The sequence below is a fragment of the Phalacrocorax carbo genome, chromosome 6, assembly GCF_963921805.1.
Source record: "Phalacrocorax carbo chromosome 6, bPhaCar2.1, whole genome shotgun sequence".
NCBI classification, from domain to species: domain Eukaryota; kingdom Metazoa; phylum Chordata; class Aves; order Suliformes; family Phalacrocoracidae; genus Phalacrocorax; species Phalacrocorax carbo.
The window spans coordinates 16,917,423-16,933,656 of NC_087518.1; the positions used below are offsets into that span (position 1 = coordinate 16,917,423).

The following is a 16,234-nucleotide window of genomic DNA, read 5'->3' on the forward strand; positions in this document are numbered from 1 at the left end:
TATTACTGTAGCAATGCGGTTAGTGTATCTGTACTGTAGGTGGTTGCACTGCCACAGCTGAGGAGGGCTTCAGACCAGATTACAGAAGGTCGTGTGAACAACAGAAGACAAAGAAGGCTGGAACTGGTTGAGTTGGCAACATGGCATAAAGTCTTTAAAATGTTGTGACTGGAGGCTATTTTTGCGCCTTTCTGCTCCTTCAGGTGAGGTGCCTTGCAGATTAGGCCAAGACTTTTTACTAATCGAAAAGCATGAGAACTGAATTAAGCAAATCTTCGCTGTTCTTATGAAAGGAAGGAGCTTGAAGTGAGTGACAGGGTAGTTACACTAGCAAAAATGCAAAATTGCAAAACGCAAATGTACTGCGCAGGATATCTTCTCATCCCTTGCTCTCTGCTTTGCTTTTTTCCACCATCACACTCTACTTCCCTCACCTTTCTTTTCCATTGCATGCCTTAACCAGCATGTCATGTCGTGCAGGTCATAGAATCATAGAATCGTTAAGGTTGGAATCGTTAAGGTCTCCGCTCAGCCTCCTCTTCTCCAGGCTAAACAACCCCAGCTCCCTCAGCCGCTCCTCATAACACTTGTTTTCGAGGCCCTTCACCAACTTCACTGCCCTCCTCTGGACACGCTCCAGCAACTCAGTGCCCTTCTTGTAGTGAGGGGCCCAAACCTGAACACAGTACTCGAGCTGCGGCCTCACCAGTGCCGAGTACAGGGGCACAATCACCTCCCTGCTCCTGCTGGCCACACTATTCCTGATACAAGCCAGGATGCCATTGGCCTTCTTGGCTGCCTGGGCACACTGCTGGCTCATGTTCAGCCAGTCAGAACATCTTGAAGACTGGCAAAACTTAATTATACAGGAACTAGTCATAGTGTAGACATTTTAAGCTGAATTCTAGTTTCTTGTTCTGGGGTTTTTGCTTTGGGTTATTTTGACTTTTCCCCACAGAAGCAGTGTAAGGCAACACAAATGACAGACTTTGATATCAACGTCTCCTTCTAAATTCCTTTTTTTCTTTTCTTTCATCCTGATAACCCTGTACAGTTCCCATTTCCCACTCCCTTTTTTCTTTTTTTTTTTGTCAGCAGCCGTGTGAACTTTTTGCTGTTATTTGGCTTGTCCAAATATAAGGATTAATTATAAGGATTAATGGAAAACATTTGTGTGAAACTGATACTCAGAAATTATCAAGACAAATAAAATGTCTGTTGTCTCTCCACATTATAAATGGCATCAGAAGGGCAATGTTTTCTCTTTTTAATGCACCTTTTTAATTTAAAACCATGAATAATGTTTGCAGTGGGGGGAAGAGCTGAACCCTTCAAACTCTACCATATTCTTATTCTGTCATGCATAGCTACACTGAAGATCTAAGTGTCATGTAGCAAAACCTGAGTTTGGTGTTAAACTAGTCTAGTCTCTATAGCACGGATCATGGACTACAGATACTTCAAGGATCTTTAAAAGTGATATCAGGTAACAGACCAGTCTAGCCATGGCTCAGCAGTCCATAAAACATATCTACCATTTTTGCTGGATTCTGTAATCATCTGGAAATAACAGTAATGCAGTAGGTTCATTTAAAGTCATTCTGGCAATAATCTAAGCTTCATGGTTATCTCCTTTTTAAACTACTGTAGCCTGCCTTTTCTTGGGCACCTGATGCCTGTATTGCAGCTTTATTAACACAGAGGCAGAAGTACCAAAGTTGGCATTATTGCTCTGCCCCTGTTTATGGTGCAGATACTCACGTGCTCTTGTAATTGTAGCACCTCAGCACCCAGGAAAGCTTCTGAAATGACAAACTATTTTGGAAGGTCAAGAAGCTGAGGTGTATTTTTTAAATGTTGGAAATTTTTATGGTAGGTGTTGGAAAGATTTTTGGATTAAAAGTATCTTTGAAACTGAAATTAGAGTTAATGCAGGAAGCAGACTTCTGGGAACATATATTGAGCTTTGTCACTTGAGACTTATGCAAGTGAAACTAGAGAAATCAAATGTGTACATAAATTTATTGATTTGATATTGACAGAATACAGACAGTTACATTTTGCTGAGCTGGCTAGGACCCCACTTTAGTATGATTTTTGGTCTTTGTTGCCATTAGCTTGGTAGAAGAAGGTATAAGTGATCTTTGCTAGCCTAAGGACTTCTAGTAATAAGTCTTGTATTATCTGAGTGCTTTTCTTCATAACACCTTTCTTCATTAGTAGATTTTGGGATGTCTGAATACTTTCAGTTCTTTTTCCTTTAAAATTGTGTATTGGTTTGGGGGTAACAAAAGTATTTGCAGAAGCCGTTTTTATACTTAGAAAGGTACTTAGTGTAAGTATATTTACTTTTATTTGTTGAAAAAGCACTGTAGAATGAAATCACACTTCATTTGGTACCACATGCCTTATAGCTTCTGATTATGTAAAGATTCATATTGGAGAAAGTGAGATGAAGACATTCTAGTTGCATGTTACTGTAGGATGGAAAAGCTGCACTCCTGAGGTGGTTGTTACAAACTTGATGAAAAGCGGACTGATACTATTTTGCTGACATCCATTTCCACAAATACCAAGCTTTCTCTCCCCCAAAATGGGTAGAAGGCAGTTAGAAGAAAAGTAAAAATGCTGATGCTTCTGTGTGCTTCTCTACAAGGAGGCTGAAACTGTAGGAATTATTTCATCCTGGGATGAAGATGTATTTAGGAAAACTTAAAACATACTTTTTCATTTAAAAAATAAAATGCATCTTAGAGAAGGAAAACTGTTTTTCAGCGCATGGTAGCAGGCTCCATCAGGCTTAGTTCAGTATATTTTGAAATAAATATTTACATTGTCTTCCAAGAGTATTAATTTTGTTCCACAGTTTTTGTTTTTGTCTTGGGTGGAAATTTGGATTGGCACCCTTTCATTTAGGTGGAGGTTTTTTTGTATCACTGATAGGAAAGAGTACTGCTTTTATAGTACCTCATAGCTTCAAAAACATAACCATAAAAGGTTTCAAGGAGATTTGCATTCTCTTTCCTGCTGTTTGACTTGACCTTATTGTGCCAGACTGAGTTAACAAGATTGCAGACCATTTATATTTTGGTGGCTTATCTTTCAAAAGAAAAGTAAATTAGTGTTTGTGGGCTTTGTAATCACAGACTTCTCACATTCTTTCTCCCTGCTCCTCACCCCCACTTCTGTGAGGTTGTGCCAGGTATGTTTTCAATGCTATAACTGCAGATATTCTTAAGCAGACTGTCACAGCAGCTACTGTGTCCCTGAAGGAATGTGTGCCTCTTCTACTATCTGATATAATGGAAAAAAAGAGCAGGCCTTGCTTAAAAAAGACTTAATCCTGGATTGCACACACAGCATGCTCAATGTACAGATTTGCGTTAGTTGACTTTTTTCCCCCAGCAAAGGTATTTGATCTACAGAACTTTTTTGTTTTTTAAAAAAATAACTGTAGACTTTTCTGAAATGAAAAAAATTATGGAAGTCATCAAAGTGCTGACTTTAGAAGGAATTCATTTGGGTCAAGTTAAGTCAAGGTGATTGTTTATGAGGGATGAGTTTTCTAGAAGTAGAACAGAAACTAGGGTTTTTAAAATCTTTGTGAAACTGTTGCATTCTGACATGTAAATTTGTAGGGGGAATTATTATTAGATTAATTTATAGGCTTGTTTTACCCTGTTTCAGCAGTCGGACTCAAACTGGCTTCTGAGGTACAGGCAACAAGCTAGAAATGGGAGAGTATCTCAGAAAATTTTGGGAGCATACTGTTTGCACAGTTACCCCATCACCACCATCTGAAGGTAACCTGCGCAAGACAGAAGATGGGAGGAAGAGCTATTAGACAATTAGCTACATGAGAAGATAATTTAATTGTTATTCTTAAAAAAAAAAATAAAGTTTAAAGGTAACAAATATTTCATAAGGGCAATAGGAAAATATTATAAAATTTTTTTTCAGAAATCTTTGTGAAACTTTTCTGTGAAATGAGCATACTACTTGAAGATGTTTTGCTATGAGACCGATTAGTACTATTTTAATGGGAAGACGTTTTTTTGAAACCTTCTGGACCAACTAGTTAAGACCAGAAGGAGGGTCTCAAGACTGAAGCCTTCGGTTCACCTGTCACGCAGCACACGCATGGGTTCATCTGTCTGGAATTTTCCCTTTAACTGAAGTATTTATTTTTTCAGATACATTTTTGCTGGCACTTAAAATCTCAGCAAAGCATTCTGGTTCTCTTACCTTGCTCTTTCTCATCCCTAGTTTGAGTTGAGTTTAGACAAGTCCTAAGTCAGGACTGTATGACCGTGTGGGGTGCTAGAACAAAATGTTCTCTCAGGGTGTCACTATAGAAACATTTGCACAGTATTGAGCTGCTTCATCCAAATGAGCACATACTGCAGTTCTTAGAAACTGCCAGAGTGGAGACTGGGTTTCCTATTCTGAGTTATGTTTGTAGGTGAATGCTTGCTTACAAACAGAAGGCTGTACTAATAATGAGAAGGTGGTGAAATAAGCAGCTCGTGTGATTAAAAATTTTCAAAGTAATTTTGAAAGCATTGAGTTGTTAAAAGCCGAATCTAACCCTTCTTCAAATAAATACAGCTGAACTGTAGTGAAGTGAAGAGGCTCGGTTGCTAGAAAACTGGGAAGAAACTTCCAAGACTTGAACTATTTTTTTCCTCAGAAATGGCAACACAGAGGTGCATATAAGTATATAAAATTTAGAGTTACTCCTGAATCCTAACCGACCCAAAGAAACTGGGTCAGTTTGGAATGATTGGCACTTTCTGTGATTGTTATGATGGCACCTTTTGGCTTCCCCATCAGCCATCAGTTCCACAGCATGAGAGTTCTCAAGTGATGTGCCAGCTCCAAAGCTCTGCCCTGTTTACAGTGCTTGTTTTTTCTTAACATATTTGATTAATGCAGGCTTAAAAAAAGAAGGGATTACAGGCTGATGTGTGTTTATTTCAAGAGGATAAGCCTTAGTGTGTTGCACAGCCATGTATATCTTGTGAACTGCGTATGGATTAGGAGTAGAAATATATGCTGTCTTTATTTTTATTAACAAAATGTACCAGGTGACATCATCATCTTGCATATCTTAACCATCTTATAAACTGAAATTTTCTGCTACTTGAGGCAGGTAAGGGTGGAGTAGAAGTGGTGAATGAACCGTAGGCACCAAAGGCCAGAGGAAAAGACATGTTATAGACCTGCAGGTAATTGGAATGACTACAGGGCAGCTAGAGAAGAAAATGGTTTGCCTTTTTTTCCGGAGCCATAAGGGGGGAGTAAGGTTAGCTTGCTCTAAGCCTCCTTGCAGACTGACTCCAGAGACATCTGGTATGAGCCGGCTCTCTTCCTTCCCAGTGTCTTCATTTTGCTGTATAATGGTAGGCTTCATCCTAAATCAGATCTGTTTTGTAATTGATTTTGTTGAATATCATAGCTTGATTTGGCTAAATATGGGGAAAAAAAAAAGCATGTTAGGAAGTAAAGAGTAAAAATATGTATTTTACTCAGTCTATGGTATATGTGCTCTTTGTATAAGGTGTGCTTGAATGACCACATATTTTACTCTAAGAATGTCTAAATATGACGGTTTTACAGAAGTATTATTTACTGGAGGCAAACTTTTTGAGAAACAGACCAGTGCTGTCTGGACTGGAGATAAATCATACAGACCATTTGACATTTTGACTTGTATAAACCTCAAAAACTTGTGTAAATTTGGCCAACTATGTGTTAGGTTTTTATACAGCCAGACCAAAATGTGTTAATGTGCCGGGAGTACATTTTTTTTTACTGCTTTTTGCAAGATGTTAACTCCAGATAAAATTTTTAAAACTATTTCTTCTTTCCTGTTACAGAGTGGTAGAACAAGAAGCTCAACGATCACAGCAAGTTTCCCAGGACAGAAAAAGTCCCAGTAGAACCAATGGCTGCAATGAAAACAGGCCCATTGACATCCTGGAAATGCTTAGTAAAGCCAAGGATGAATATGAACGAGTAAGGGAATGTCCCCTTTTTCTTTTTATTTCCTGTCTTTTCCCCCGCCCCCCACCTTATGAACAAATAAAAACACCACTACTTCTGAATAAGGGGCCCAGGACATCATGTGGAGTCCACTGAAATAGCATGCCCTGTGGTTTCTAAAAGGGAGATCACAGAGAATAATTCTGATATACTAAATTGTCCTGGGCAAGATACTCAAACCCAAAATTGCAAAGTAGTGCACTTAATCCATAATTTAATGGGTCTGTATATACTTCTGTTTGAATTGCTACCTTCTGGGGGCAAAAAGTACAATTTTAAAAACAGATACCTGGAGATGCAGACACAAAAAAATCTTTTACTAAAATAGGTGTATGGGCTGCTTAATCTCAGTACTCACCTACTGTCTTGTTTTGTGAGATCATTGTCAAAGGAAACATGAAAAAATAGGTATATATGTAACACTGTAGAAGAACATATCGCTGAACATATCTGGTTTTGTGATCTTGAAGTTCTGTTATTGTCTGTACTCCTTAGAGTGGCTGATACTTTGGTTTTTCAGTTTTTTCCTCGGTAGAGGAGATCCGCTATGATTCATGCCATAACCAACAGCATTCATTGAACTGCACACTAAAATGCTTTGGCATGTTGAATAATATAGTGGAAGCCCAGAAACTTTGTGAACTATCTATCCCGTGTCTGTGATACAAGCACCAGATGTACAATGACTTAGAGAGAAGTGGTACTGTGGGAAAAACTTAATATTTTAAAACAGTGTGGTATTTACATGTTGCATGAATACATAGGTTTTATTTCTGTAATTATTACCTTAGTGGGCAACTTTTTGCCTACTTTTTCATTATTTTTCATTTTCAAGAAAGCCTACCTGGAAACTAGTTTTTTTACACATTAGCTGTGGTTTGTTTAAAGAGCAGGTATTCTCTGCCATTGTTTCAGTAACCTTGTTTTCAGACCGATGTCTTGTTCCCTCCCTCAAGAACACTTTACTGGAAAACAGTCTCTGATTTCAGGCAAGATAGGTTGAATACTGATCATGTGATCCAGCTTGAAATGTAGCTTCATAGACCCATTTTACAACGATTTCTACTGCTGTGAAAAAATTTGTCTCTGGAAATAGCAAATAAAAATAATACTCAACAGTGTCTGTCTCTTAGTCTCAAAAGAACGCTTGTAGGATTAGAGATTGAGTCATTCAGTACATTTGTAGATTCTGTGAAGCATATTTTCAGTAGCTGTAGACTAAGTATAACAATACTTTTCTGCTATCCTTCTGTTCCCCAGTTTACTACTTGTCTGCTGTGTGTCTATCCATTTAATAAATTAATTTATTTCAGAGGGCGAATCTGGTATCTTTTGCCAGTGCTAAATTCACAAGTTTACATAATGAATGAGAATATTAGTTCTTGTAGAAAATAATTACTTTATATAGTCCTGAGGACCAAATTCATACATGCAGGAGGAATACAAGGGTAATACGTGGGAGATCCAAAAAAAGGAAACAAAGATTCTGAACATGCCTCTTCCTGAGTATAATGATACAAGAATGTGTAATAGTAATGTGTGACTATAACATTGCAGAACTGTGGTATGGTTTTTGTTGTTTGGAAAAGAGTTAGCACAGCCCTAGAGCGCTTGATTCCTTCCAGAACTTGCTTTTGCAATAGGTCACAGCAGAGTTCCTTTGAATACTCGGGATTTGAGTCTTTGTAGGATTCTAGATTGTTACAGTACAATGTGGGATGAGAAGAAAAGAACAAACACATGGATTAAGCCTGGTATGAGCCAACTGAACTTGTCACTTTCTGACATAGACTGAGGGCAGGTGAATGTGACGAACCAGACAATATAGTTGACCCAGGCTAGATCCTAGTTTCTGAAAAACAGTAATGTGTTTTTTGAACACTTTAAATACAGATTAAGAAAAAAATTAATTTCTTCTGATTCTTTGAGCATCAATGCTGTTTGGGGAGAAGGTGTCTTTGTACGAAGGCCAGCATTGTAGAAGTAGCAGCTTTTGTGAGATCACAGAAAGAAGCATCAAAACCTGAATGACTCATCTTTCTGTGTTGTATCAATTGAGATGGATTTGAAGAAATTGAAGGCTTTTGGGAAGGGGAAAAACCCCAACAACAATCAAAAAGAAAACACGCACCACAAGAACTCACTGTTTTGGAAGTGCCCTCTTGAGGTGTGATGAAGCTTTTCTTCCTCTTTGTCCTTGCAGTCAGTATTAGCTAATACACATTTCCAATAGATGGCTCTTAAAAATTACTCGGAGGGGTATTCCCTCTACTCTCCTAATTTTCAGATCTTTTCTTTGTAAGAATACTGAAAAGCTTTTGCTAGAAACAGAGTTCCTAAGCGTCATTGGTGAAGCTCTTTAGACAAGTAAAATACCACAAGCAAGCAGTGGTATGCAGATTTTGTGGTGGACAGTCAACACCTGTGGTTCCTGTAACACAATAGAGAAATGCACAGGGCATGGACTACAGTAGAGCTACTATATAACTGGGGGTTTGTATCTTCATTAGTTGTTATTGTCTGTGTTTGTTTCTTGATGCTTTTAGAACACTAGTGAAACTAGAATAATTATTTGTCTGTGTATGTGATCTGTAAACTCAATCTGTTCAACATAATCCCATAGCCCGCTATGATTATAGTTATGTAGAAGTTGCCAGATAAACAGAATTGAGTAGTATTGGTCATGTTTCAAGCGAACTCCTTTGGAGAATGTTCTGTTGACCACCTCAGCTTTAGCAACAAACCTCTGGCACGTTAGTTTTGGAACTCCTTGTAGCCAAGGTATGTCGATGTTAACATGATTAAGTGACCAGTTTATTTTGAAGAGGGCTTCTTGAAAGACCTTTCCTGTCTTAATTTGTAAATTTTAATTATTTTATGGCACTCGGTAATTATGCATGAATTTGTATTTAGGAGCAGAAAGTACTTATCTGCCTGGTACATTCCAGATGGATCATACAGTAATCCTTGTGTGCAGCCCACATGAGATTGGCAGAGTGTCAGCATGAGAAGGGGGCAGAGAGTGAAAAAGAGATTTATGAAGGTCTGAGTGATTTAATCTAGGATTCGAAATCAGCTTAATCCTTCCAAGTACTTGCTGCATCAAGTCCGTATGTGAAAATGAATGAATTCTGAGGTTTGCTTTTTAATGAAGTGAATGGATGCTTTTTGTAGTGTGATGTTTTGTGTGTATGTTTCATTATGAGCATGGAAACATACTGCAGCTCATCTCTAGTGCAAAGAAAACTAGGCTTTGTCTGATTTTTGTAACCATAAGGCAGCCATCATTTCAGGCAGAAAGGGTTTTGACCTTCAAGTTAGTGGCTAAAAGTCAGAAAGATGGGAGAAGCTGCTTCTTGTCTTTGTCCCTAAATCACAATATATAGTCTTGATTTTTGTATTTTTTGCTTTCAATTAGAAATTGAAAACAAAAGAACAAAGCTCAGATTGCTTTTTAACTTGTTGCTAAAAAGTTTGACCCATATTTTGCGGCTGTGGTTTAGTGATCAGAGCAATCATCATGTGTTGTGCTATGTTAAGCTATGTCATGTGCAAAAGGTGTAGTTTATCTATTGAAAGCTAAATCGTTCTAGTTTGGTTTTTTTCACTCATTATTTAAAGTGTAATACAGTTTCTATATTCATTTCTGTATATATTTAAGATGAAAGTCAACTTGATCTATAAATACACTGTCTGTTATAATGCAACTCTCTTGTCTGGTGTTGCGTAGGTCACAAAAATACAAATTAACACCTTCTGAAAATACATGTACGTGATTAAATCTGGTGGAAATAAGTTAGTGACAAGCTCTCTTTCCAGCCACTTAGAATGATTTCTGACAAGATTTTTTCAAATATGTTTTTTAGTTTGGGTTCTTCATTTAATGAAGTGTAGCAAACTTCCTCGTTAGCAGCTAACACAGATACAGGATGTGAAAAGCCTGCCTTTTTTTTAAAGTAATTTTCTGTCTTGGTGAAAGAAGTATGAAGCCAGTTGTCGTATCTTTTTGAATAATAAAGAGTAAAAGCTTTATGACTACATACCAGATGGTGGATGTCTTGGTGTGGTTTCTGTTTCCTAAAATTTGTGAATTCCAGAGTGTCTTACAAGAATCAGTATTCTGTACATCATCTGTATTTCAGTCAGTGCCATATAAACAGGATTGTAGTAGTTGGTAAATGTAGGCTTAAACTCATGTATTTGTGTTAATTTTTCTTTTCTTCCCCCTCCCCAGAATCAGATTAGTGACTTAAGTATTATATCAAGTTCTGGAATGCAAGAAAATGCAAATCCTCCAAAGCCAGAAAGCACAGAGCCTTCAGAACAAAAAACTTCATTACAAGTGCAAGAGCAGGTATGTTGCACCCAACCCGAAATAAGGTGCTCTCTTTTTTTTTTTTTCATTTAGTCCTTTGGTTTGGTACTAGAATATTTTTTAATTAGAATGCTTGCAGTGTCGTCTGCGGAATGTATTATCACTTTAAATAAACTAATGGGTTTGAAGACTTTTAGGATCCTAAATTCTGACTTTTGGCCTTTAAAAATATGAGGCTATGTCTACACTACTGTGAATATCCAAGTGTGTTTAAATGGGCTGACCTGGATTCCGGAAGAAGTTAGTCCGTGTCGTAGCACAGGATGACTTGCAGAGTCAAGAAAAGATTACCTCTGCCACATGACTGGACTGAATGTGGTATCAGTTAGCTATACACATTGTTGCAGTCTTTCACACATGAACTCAAGCCCTGTTTTCTTATGTCTGAGACATTTACTTAAGGTTTGTCTGTGCTGCCTTCAAAGCTACAGCTACAGTCCTGCTAACTTAAATCAACAGTGGATTGCTAGCCAAGAAATAAAGTGTGCTTCAGTCATGGCGGCACCAAATTCTCTTTGATGTAACTAGAAGTGTTTTTACCTATCTTCTCACACACATCTGTAGCTTGCATTAAGCCTCTTTTTGTATGACTGCTTGGTAACGATATCAGTCAGCTTGGCTGATTCCTTCATACTTAGATTGTGGAAAAAGTGTGTATGGTTTTGTGTTGGTTTGTTTTGTGTTTTTGTTTTGTTTTGTTGGGGGCACAGGAGGAGTGGTGTCTGGGGTTTTTTTCCTATGTTAAGAACTTTTTGACAGTATATTCTTTCCTCTGAAGGAAGGGAAATATTGTTTTAAAAAAACTTACTGTTTAAAACCAAAAATCAGTGGTGTTGGGGAGGGATGTTGCTCAAATTGTAATAGTACCAGTGTTGAGATCTATTTCAGGTAAGTGTTAGACACAACATGTTAAATTGGCATGTATCCAAATATCTACAAATTCTTAAGCTTGGTGTTACTACTGCAATCAAAGTTTAAATCATAGTAAAAAAACTAATCAGAATAACCTCTGCTTCATTTAAATGTGGTCTTTGAATCACAGGGAAACTTGTTTCAAAATGCTTCAATATCATCACTGGAGTGGCTGGAATAGGAAGCAATAGTCAGTATTTGGCTCCATTTCCTAGTAAGCATTTCTCACAAGGAAGTTGTAGCTTCATACAGGACTGCAATAGCTAAATTCCCTGTGACATCTAAGTAACTTGGGCCTGCTTACAGTGCCACCCGGTGGGCACGGAAAGGTCAGTAGTGGTTCTCCTCAGGAAATACCCCACTGAGGTAATCTGCAAGGCCACTTGATGTGTTTCTGATGCAGTAAACCTGTCTGTGTCTGAAACATGAAATGCTCTATGCTGCCTTGCACTTGGTACTTGTAAACAAAATACCTACTTTGTACTAGTATTAATAATTTCCAGTACAGGTTAGGGCTAGGGTACGGGCAGCAGGGATCTGTTTCAGCAGATGGGGTAGTAATAGTGCATGAATAAAATGGGGGTGGGGAGTTTGCTGGGATTATTGGCAGTCACAGCCTCCCTCTACCTCCTCAGCAGCACCTTTGCATTTGGATCAGCACAAGTGATAGACTGACCCCTGACAGACAGCTTTGCTTGCTGCATGCCTGGTCTTGATACCTGGCAGCAGAGTTTTAAAAGAAGATATTTTCTTTTGGGTCACTCCATGTAGCCTGTACACAATCACCTGGAGTCCCCCACCTGACAGCACATGGAATTGCAGAATAGAAATCAAATAACTAGTAAAGGAAGAATTTGAAAGATAAGATTCTAAAAAATTACTCTGAAATAATTCAAGGGAAACAGTAGATTTATAGAACAGGTGAAATATCATCTTTTTAATTCTATTGAGCTAGTTAAAATAACAATGCAGAGATACTGGAAAAAATTAATTGGGTAACGTAAGTGGTAATAATTCTGTAAAGCTAGTTAACTGGGTGCGTATATATCACAAATCACGTTTTTAATAACATGGACAACTAGAAGACTACTGGAAAAACATTCTATTTCAAATTTAAAAATATGTTTTTCATCTAATTGAAACATGTGACCAGTGGATTGAAAAAAAAGTATGCATATAAGTATGGTGTGATTCCTAAACCCCCTCCAAAATGTCACACTTGTATGTTGATTGACTAACTTTATTTCATTCTAAAGATAGAACAGACTTGGGAAGAAAAATGTTTTCTCTGTGATATTCAGAAGTTCAGGTTTTTTGTCTTGGCAGTTCAAAATGAAAATCAGTTGAATCATTAAATGCTTTCATGCCAGTGATTGGTAGAACTGAACTACAACACTGAAATTAAACTTCATAGTGCCAGCTCTGACTGCTAATTCATGTTTCAATACATCCAAAATGATCTCTGGAGGAACCCTCTGAGCAGCACTCTGTTTCTATCAAGTAGTGATCATGTTGCCTTTTTGCAGCCCCTGGTGGTAAGGATCTTCATAACACAGAGTTGATGATACACTCAGAATATACCTCAGCCAGAGTTGGGACGGACAACAGATGTGTTTTATACTTCAGGCTGGAAATTAACTTCATTGTTTGAGACTGTATCCACATAAGGGGCTACTCTGACTTGGATCAGAGCATGGTAGAGATTTCTGTTTATTACTTGAAATTGTATTAATAAAGGAAAGCAAGTCAATTCATTATAGTGAAGTGAAAAGCTGAGTTTGAAATGAGATGGAATAGTGTTTTTTCTCTTAATAGACTCTTCATAGTTGAAGGACAGGTCTCCAGAACAGTAAGATCAGTGGATAAAAGTAAGAGCAACTTTCTAGGAAGAATTCCTAATGTAATTAGCGAGGTTTATAAAGTATAGAATGTCTCAGCTGCAAAATGAAAGTATGCCCGGCTTTAAGCTAGCTAAAAATGAATAACAACAATGGCAGTAGATGTTAGTAACCTCGGCAGAAGTCAGTATGATTTCAAGCTCAAGGTTTTTTTGTTAGGATATTTGTGTGCTGCCTGTACTGCCATACTTTCACTGGTGTTATCTGTGCCAGTAAAATTAGAGCTAGCGTAGCAATGTCATAGTAAAGTAGTTGTCATTGTAAAGTAGCACCTTTGTTTAGACATACCATCAGACTACACTGGAATTGTGCTGCAGGCAATTCAGTCTTCTGAATGGAATGTTGTATTCCAGTCCAGCTATTTTTACATAACTTTTGGTCCTGTGCAACCTAAAAAAAAAAAAAAGCCAGGAAAATTTTGAGATTAAGGGTATTAATAGCTCTTTCTTTCCTCTGTAGTGAAACACATTTTTAAACATTTTCAGCAAAATACTAAGATGATGGTATCCTTAAAATCAGATTTTTCTAACAATGTCAGTGCTGTAGGCTAGATGTGTATTTTTGAGAGAGACTAAAGGACTGGTAGATGTAACTGTGTATATATACACACTTTTCAATGAGATATATATCCGTATGTCTAGGTTTATAGAGATTCTTTTACCTATTGTAACATCTATTTCATTGTTACTGAAAAGTCTGAGAACAACTCTCTAGACATATATTGCTCAATCAGTTGTGTACCTTCAGGTTTCTCTGTTCCTTTCCCATCTTTTAGGCCATTTAATTATTTCTAACTCTATAAATTCTATGATAATTTTGTTCAACATGTATGTTTTCCCCCCTCCCCACCCTGAAGTGCCTTGTGTAGTTAGGGCTGATCAATGATGGCAGGTGCCATCTTAATGACAGAATCCATAGCCTTCCCCCTTCTTTACTACTAGCACATGGTCTGTCAGTAGAAAACTGTAGAGAAAAAGCATACATAGACAGGATGTTCCCTGTAAATGAAAATGCTTTCAAAATTCCTGTAAATAGGGCACACTTGATAGCCAAACTGTATTTTAAATGCATTTGATGTAGTTGTCTTTTGTAGCTTACTTGGAATTGTAATAGATTGTACGAGATGCACAGTGGTATGTATATTTCTAAACTGAAAAGTTCCTTTTCCCTTCCTTCTAGCCATTTCAGTTAAGGCAGAAGCACCTGACTTTGGAGGAACTGTTTGGAACCTCTGTACCAAAGGAACAGCCCCCAGTTCTGTATCCCAATCCAGAGAGAACAGAGAAGTTGCAGACTGACACCTCTGCCAGAGAGCAGCACAGTTTGCTCTTGCCTTTTCCCTTTGACCAGTCAACAGTAATACAACAATCACTAGGGAAATCTGAAAGTCCAAATGTTAAAACCAGTGCCAATCCTTTGAATCAGCAGGAATGTTTAACACCTATACTAATACCTCCAGCTTCAGTTTCCCAGCCTGATAAAAAAAATGTTTCAAGCTATTCAGTTTGTTTAAGCCCTGTTCTTAATTCAGCCTCGACAACAGAAGCTGCCCCTGCTCAGATGCTTCCTGGCCTAAAACAAAACAACAGTATAATGCAAGTTATGCAGCAAGCTGCCAAGCAGATATCCCCACTAGTGAATCAGCCGCCATCTGAAGTGAACCACGCTCCACAAAATCTAATGGCTGGCCAAAGCCAGCTTACAGCGCCCTTGACATCAACAAATACAGGAACTGTCTCAAATACATCCCATACAAGTGTTGATCTTCTCCAGAAACTCAGGTTGACCCCACAGCATGACCAAATGCAACAGCAGTCTCTCACTAAGACTTCCTTAACACCAAACATCTCTGCCTCAGTTGGCCAACTTGCAACACCAGAAAGCTTCAAAGAATCACACAGTAAGCCATCGACCTTGAACAGCAAGATAATATCTCCCCTTCAGGTATTCTGCAGGTTTTCATATCCATGAAGCTTTAGACTGTTTTTAGATTACATGTATTTTCCCTTGGAAAATGTGCTGTTTAATATATTAGCCTTTTAAAAATAAGTAAGGACTTTTACTGTGTGATATTGATTGAATTGATAACTTTGAAATCCAATTCCATTAGTTTTATATCATTAGCATCTGCTATCAGTGACAGACCTGTCTGTAGAGGAGGAGGTTTTTCAAGCTGGCACTGTTAAGGGATAAATAAATCCTGAAGAATTCATTTGTACTTGTGTCAGAAAAATACTGTAAGAACTGATGATCTGAGAAGGGACAGAAAGTTACAGACTGATCAGTGTTATGAGAGTTGATGCTGTGGAAATCTAGCCTGTAGTTTCTCTGAAGGTACAAAATGAATGATTTCTTCTTTCTGGTTATTTTGCTTTGGATGTTTTGTACGCCTTCAATTTTGACCCTCTTCTGCTGGGGATACCCGTGGGCTACATTGAGATGCTGTTAGTTTAGTAAAACGGATCGTAAACTGATCTATTTTGTCTGATTGACTGCCTTGGGTTGTTTTATCCTAATATCACTCACAAAGGACCTCATAAATTTTTTATTTCTTGGAGGAGAATCTATTGTCTATGCCTTAATATAAGCCAAAGCATTAAACTTGTTTTGAGAGCCTAGGTGAAAATGTCACTGTTAGCCTGTAAGGTTAATGCGTGTGGCTCTGTGTTATAAATTATTTTCTATAAGTTAGTGTTGCTCTGCTGTGTAATTGGCTAACTCAGTAGTAAAGATGTTAATGATTTTGGGTTATTGGATTTTTTTTCTGCAAAGGGAGTAACTTTCTGTAGTGTCCATCCCTGAGGTTATCCAAAGACTTCTCTTTGTTTTGGCACATCATTATTTTATTTTATTTACATTATGCTGACTAAGCCAGTGTTTGATCATGTCTTCTTGCATGTTGGGTACAGTGATAATGCAAGAATAAAAAGCACCAAACAAAACTACTTACAGCTACATCTGCATGTTTATTATTATCCAGTGATTGCCACTGGGTTTTAAAAAT

The 16,234-nt window shown here is 37.8% G+C and overlaps 1 protein-coding gene across 2 annotated transcripts in view; it reads left to right on the forward strand.

Moving 5' to 3' along the window:
* DCP1A (decapping mRNA 1A) overlaps positions 1–16,234 on the forward strand; it is a 38,556-nt gene that overhangs the window by 12,936 nt on the left and 9,386 nt on the right. The window contains exons 5-7 of one of the 2 annotated variants that reach the window (XM_064453894.1): positions 5,880–6,018; positions 10,280–10,399; positions 14,410–15,174. In XM_064453894.1, coding sequence (XP_064309964.1) covers positions 5,880–6,018; positions 10,280–10,399; positions 14,410–15,174 — 1,024 coding nt within the window. The remainder of the gene's footprint in view (positions 1–5,879; positions 6,019–10,279; positions 10,400–14,409; positions 15,175–16,234) is intronic. The other variant, XM_064453895.1, reaches the window with a different exon arrangement.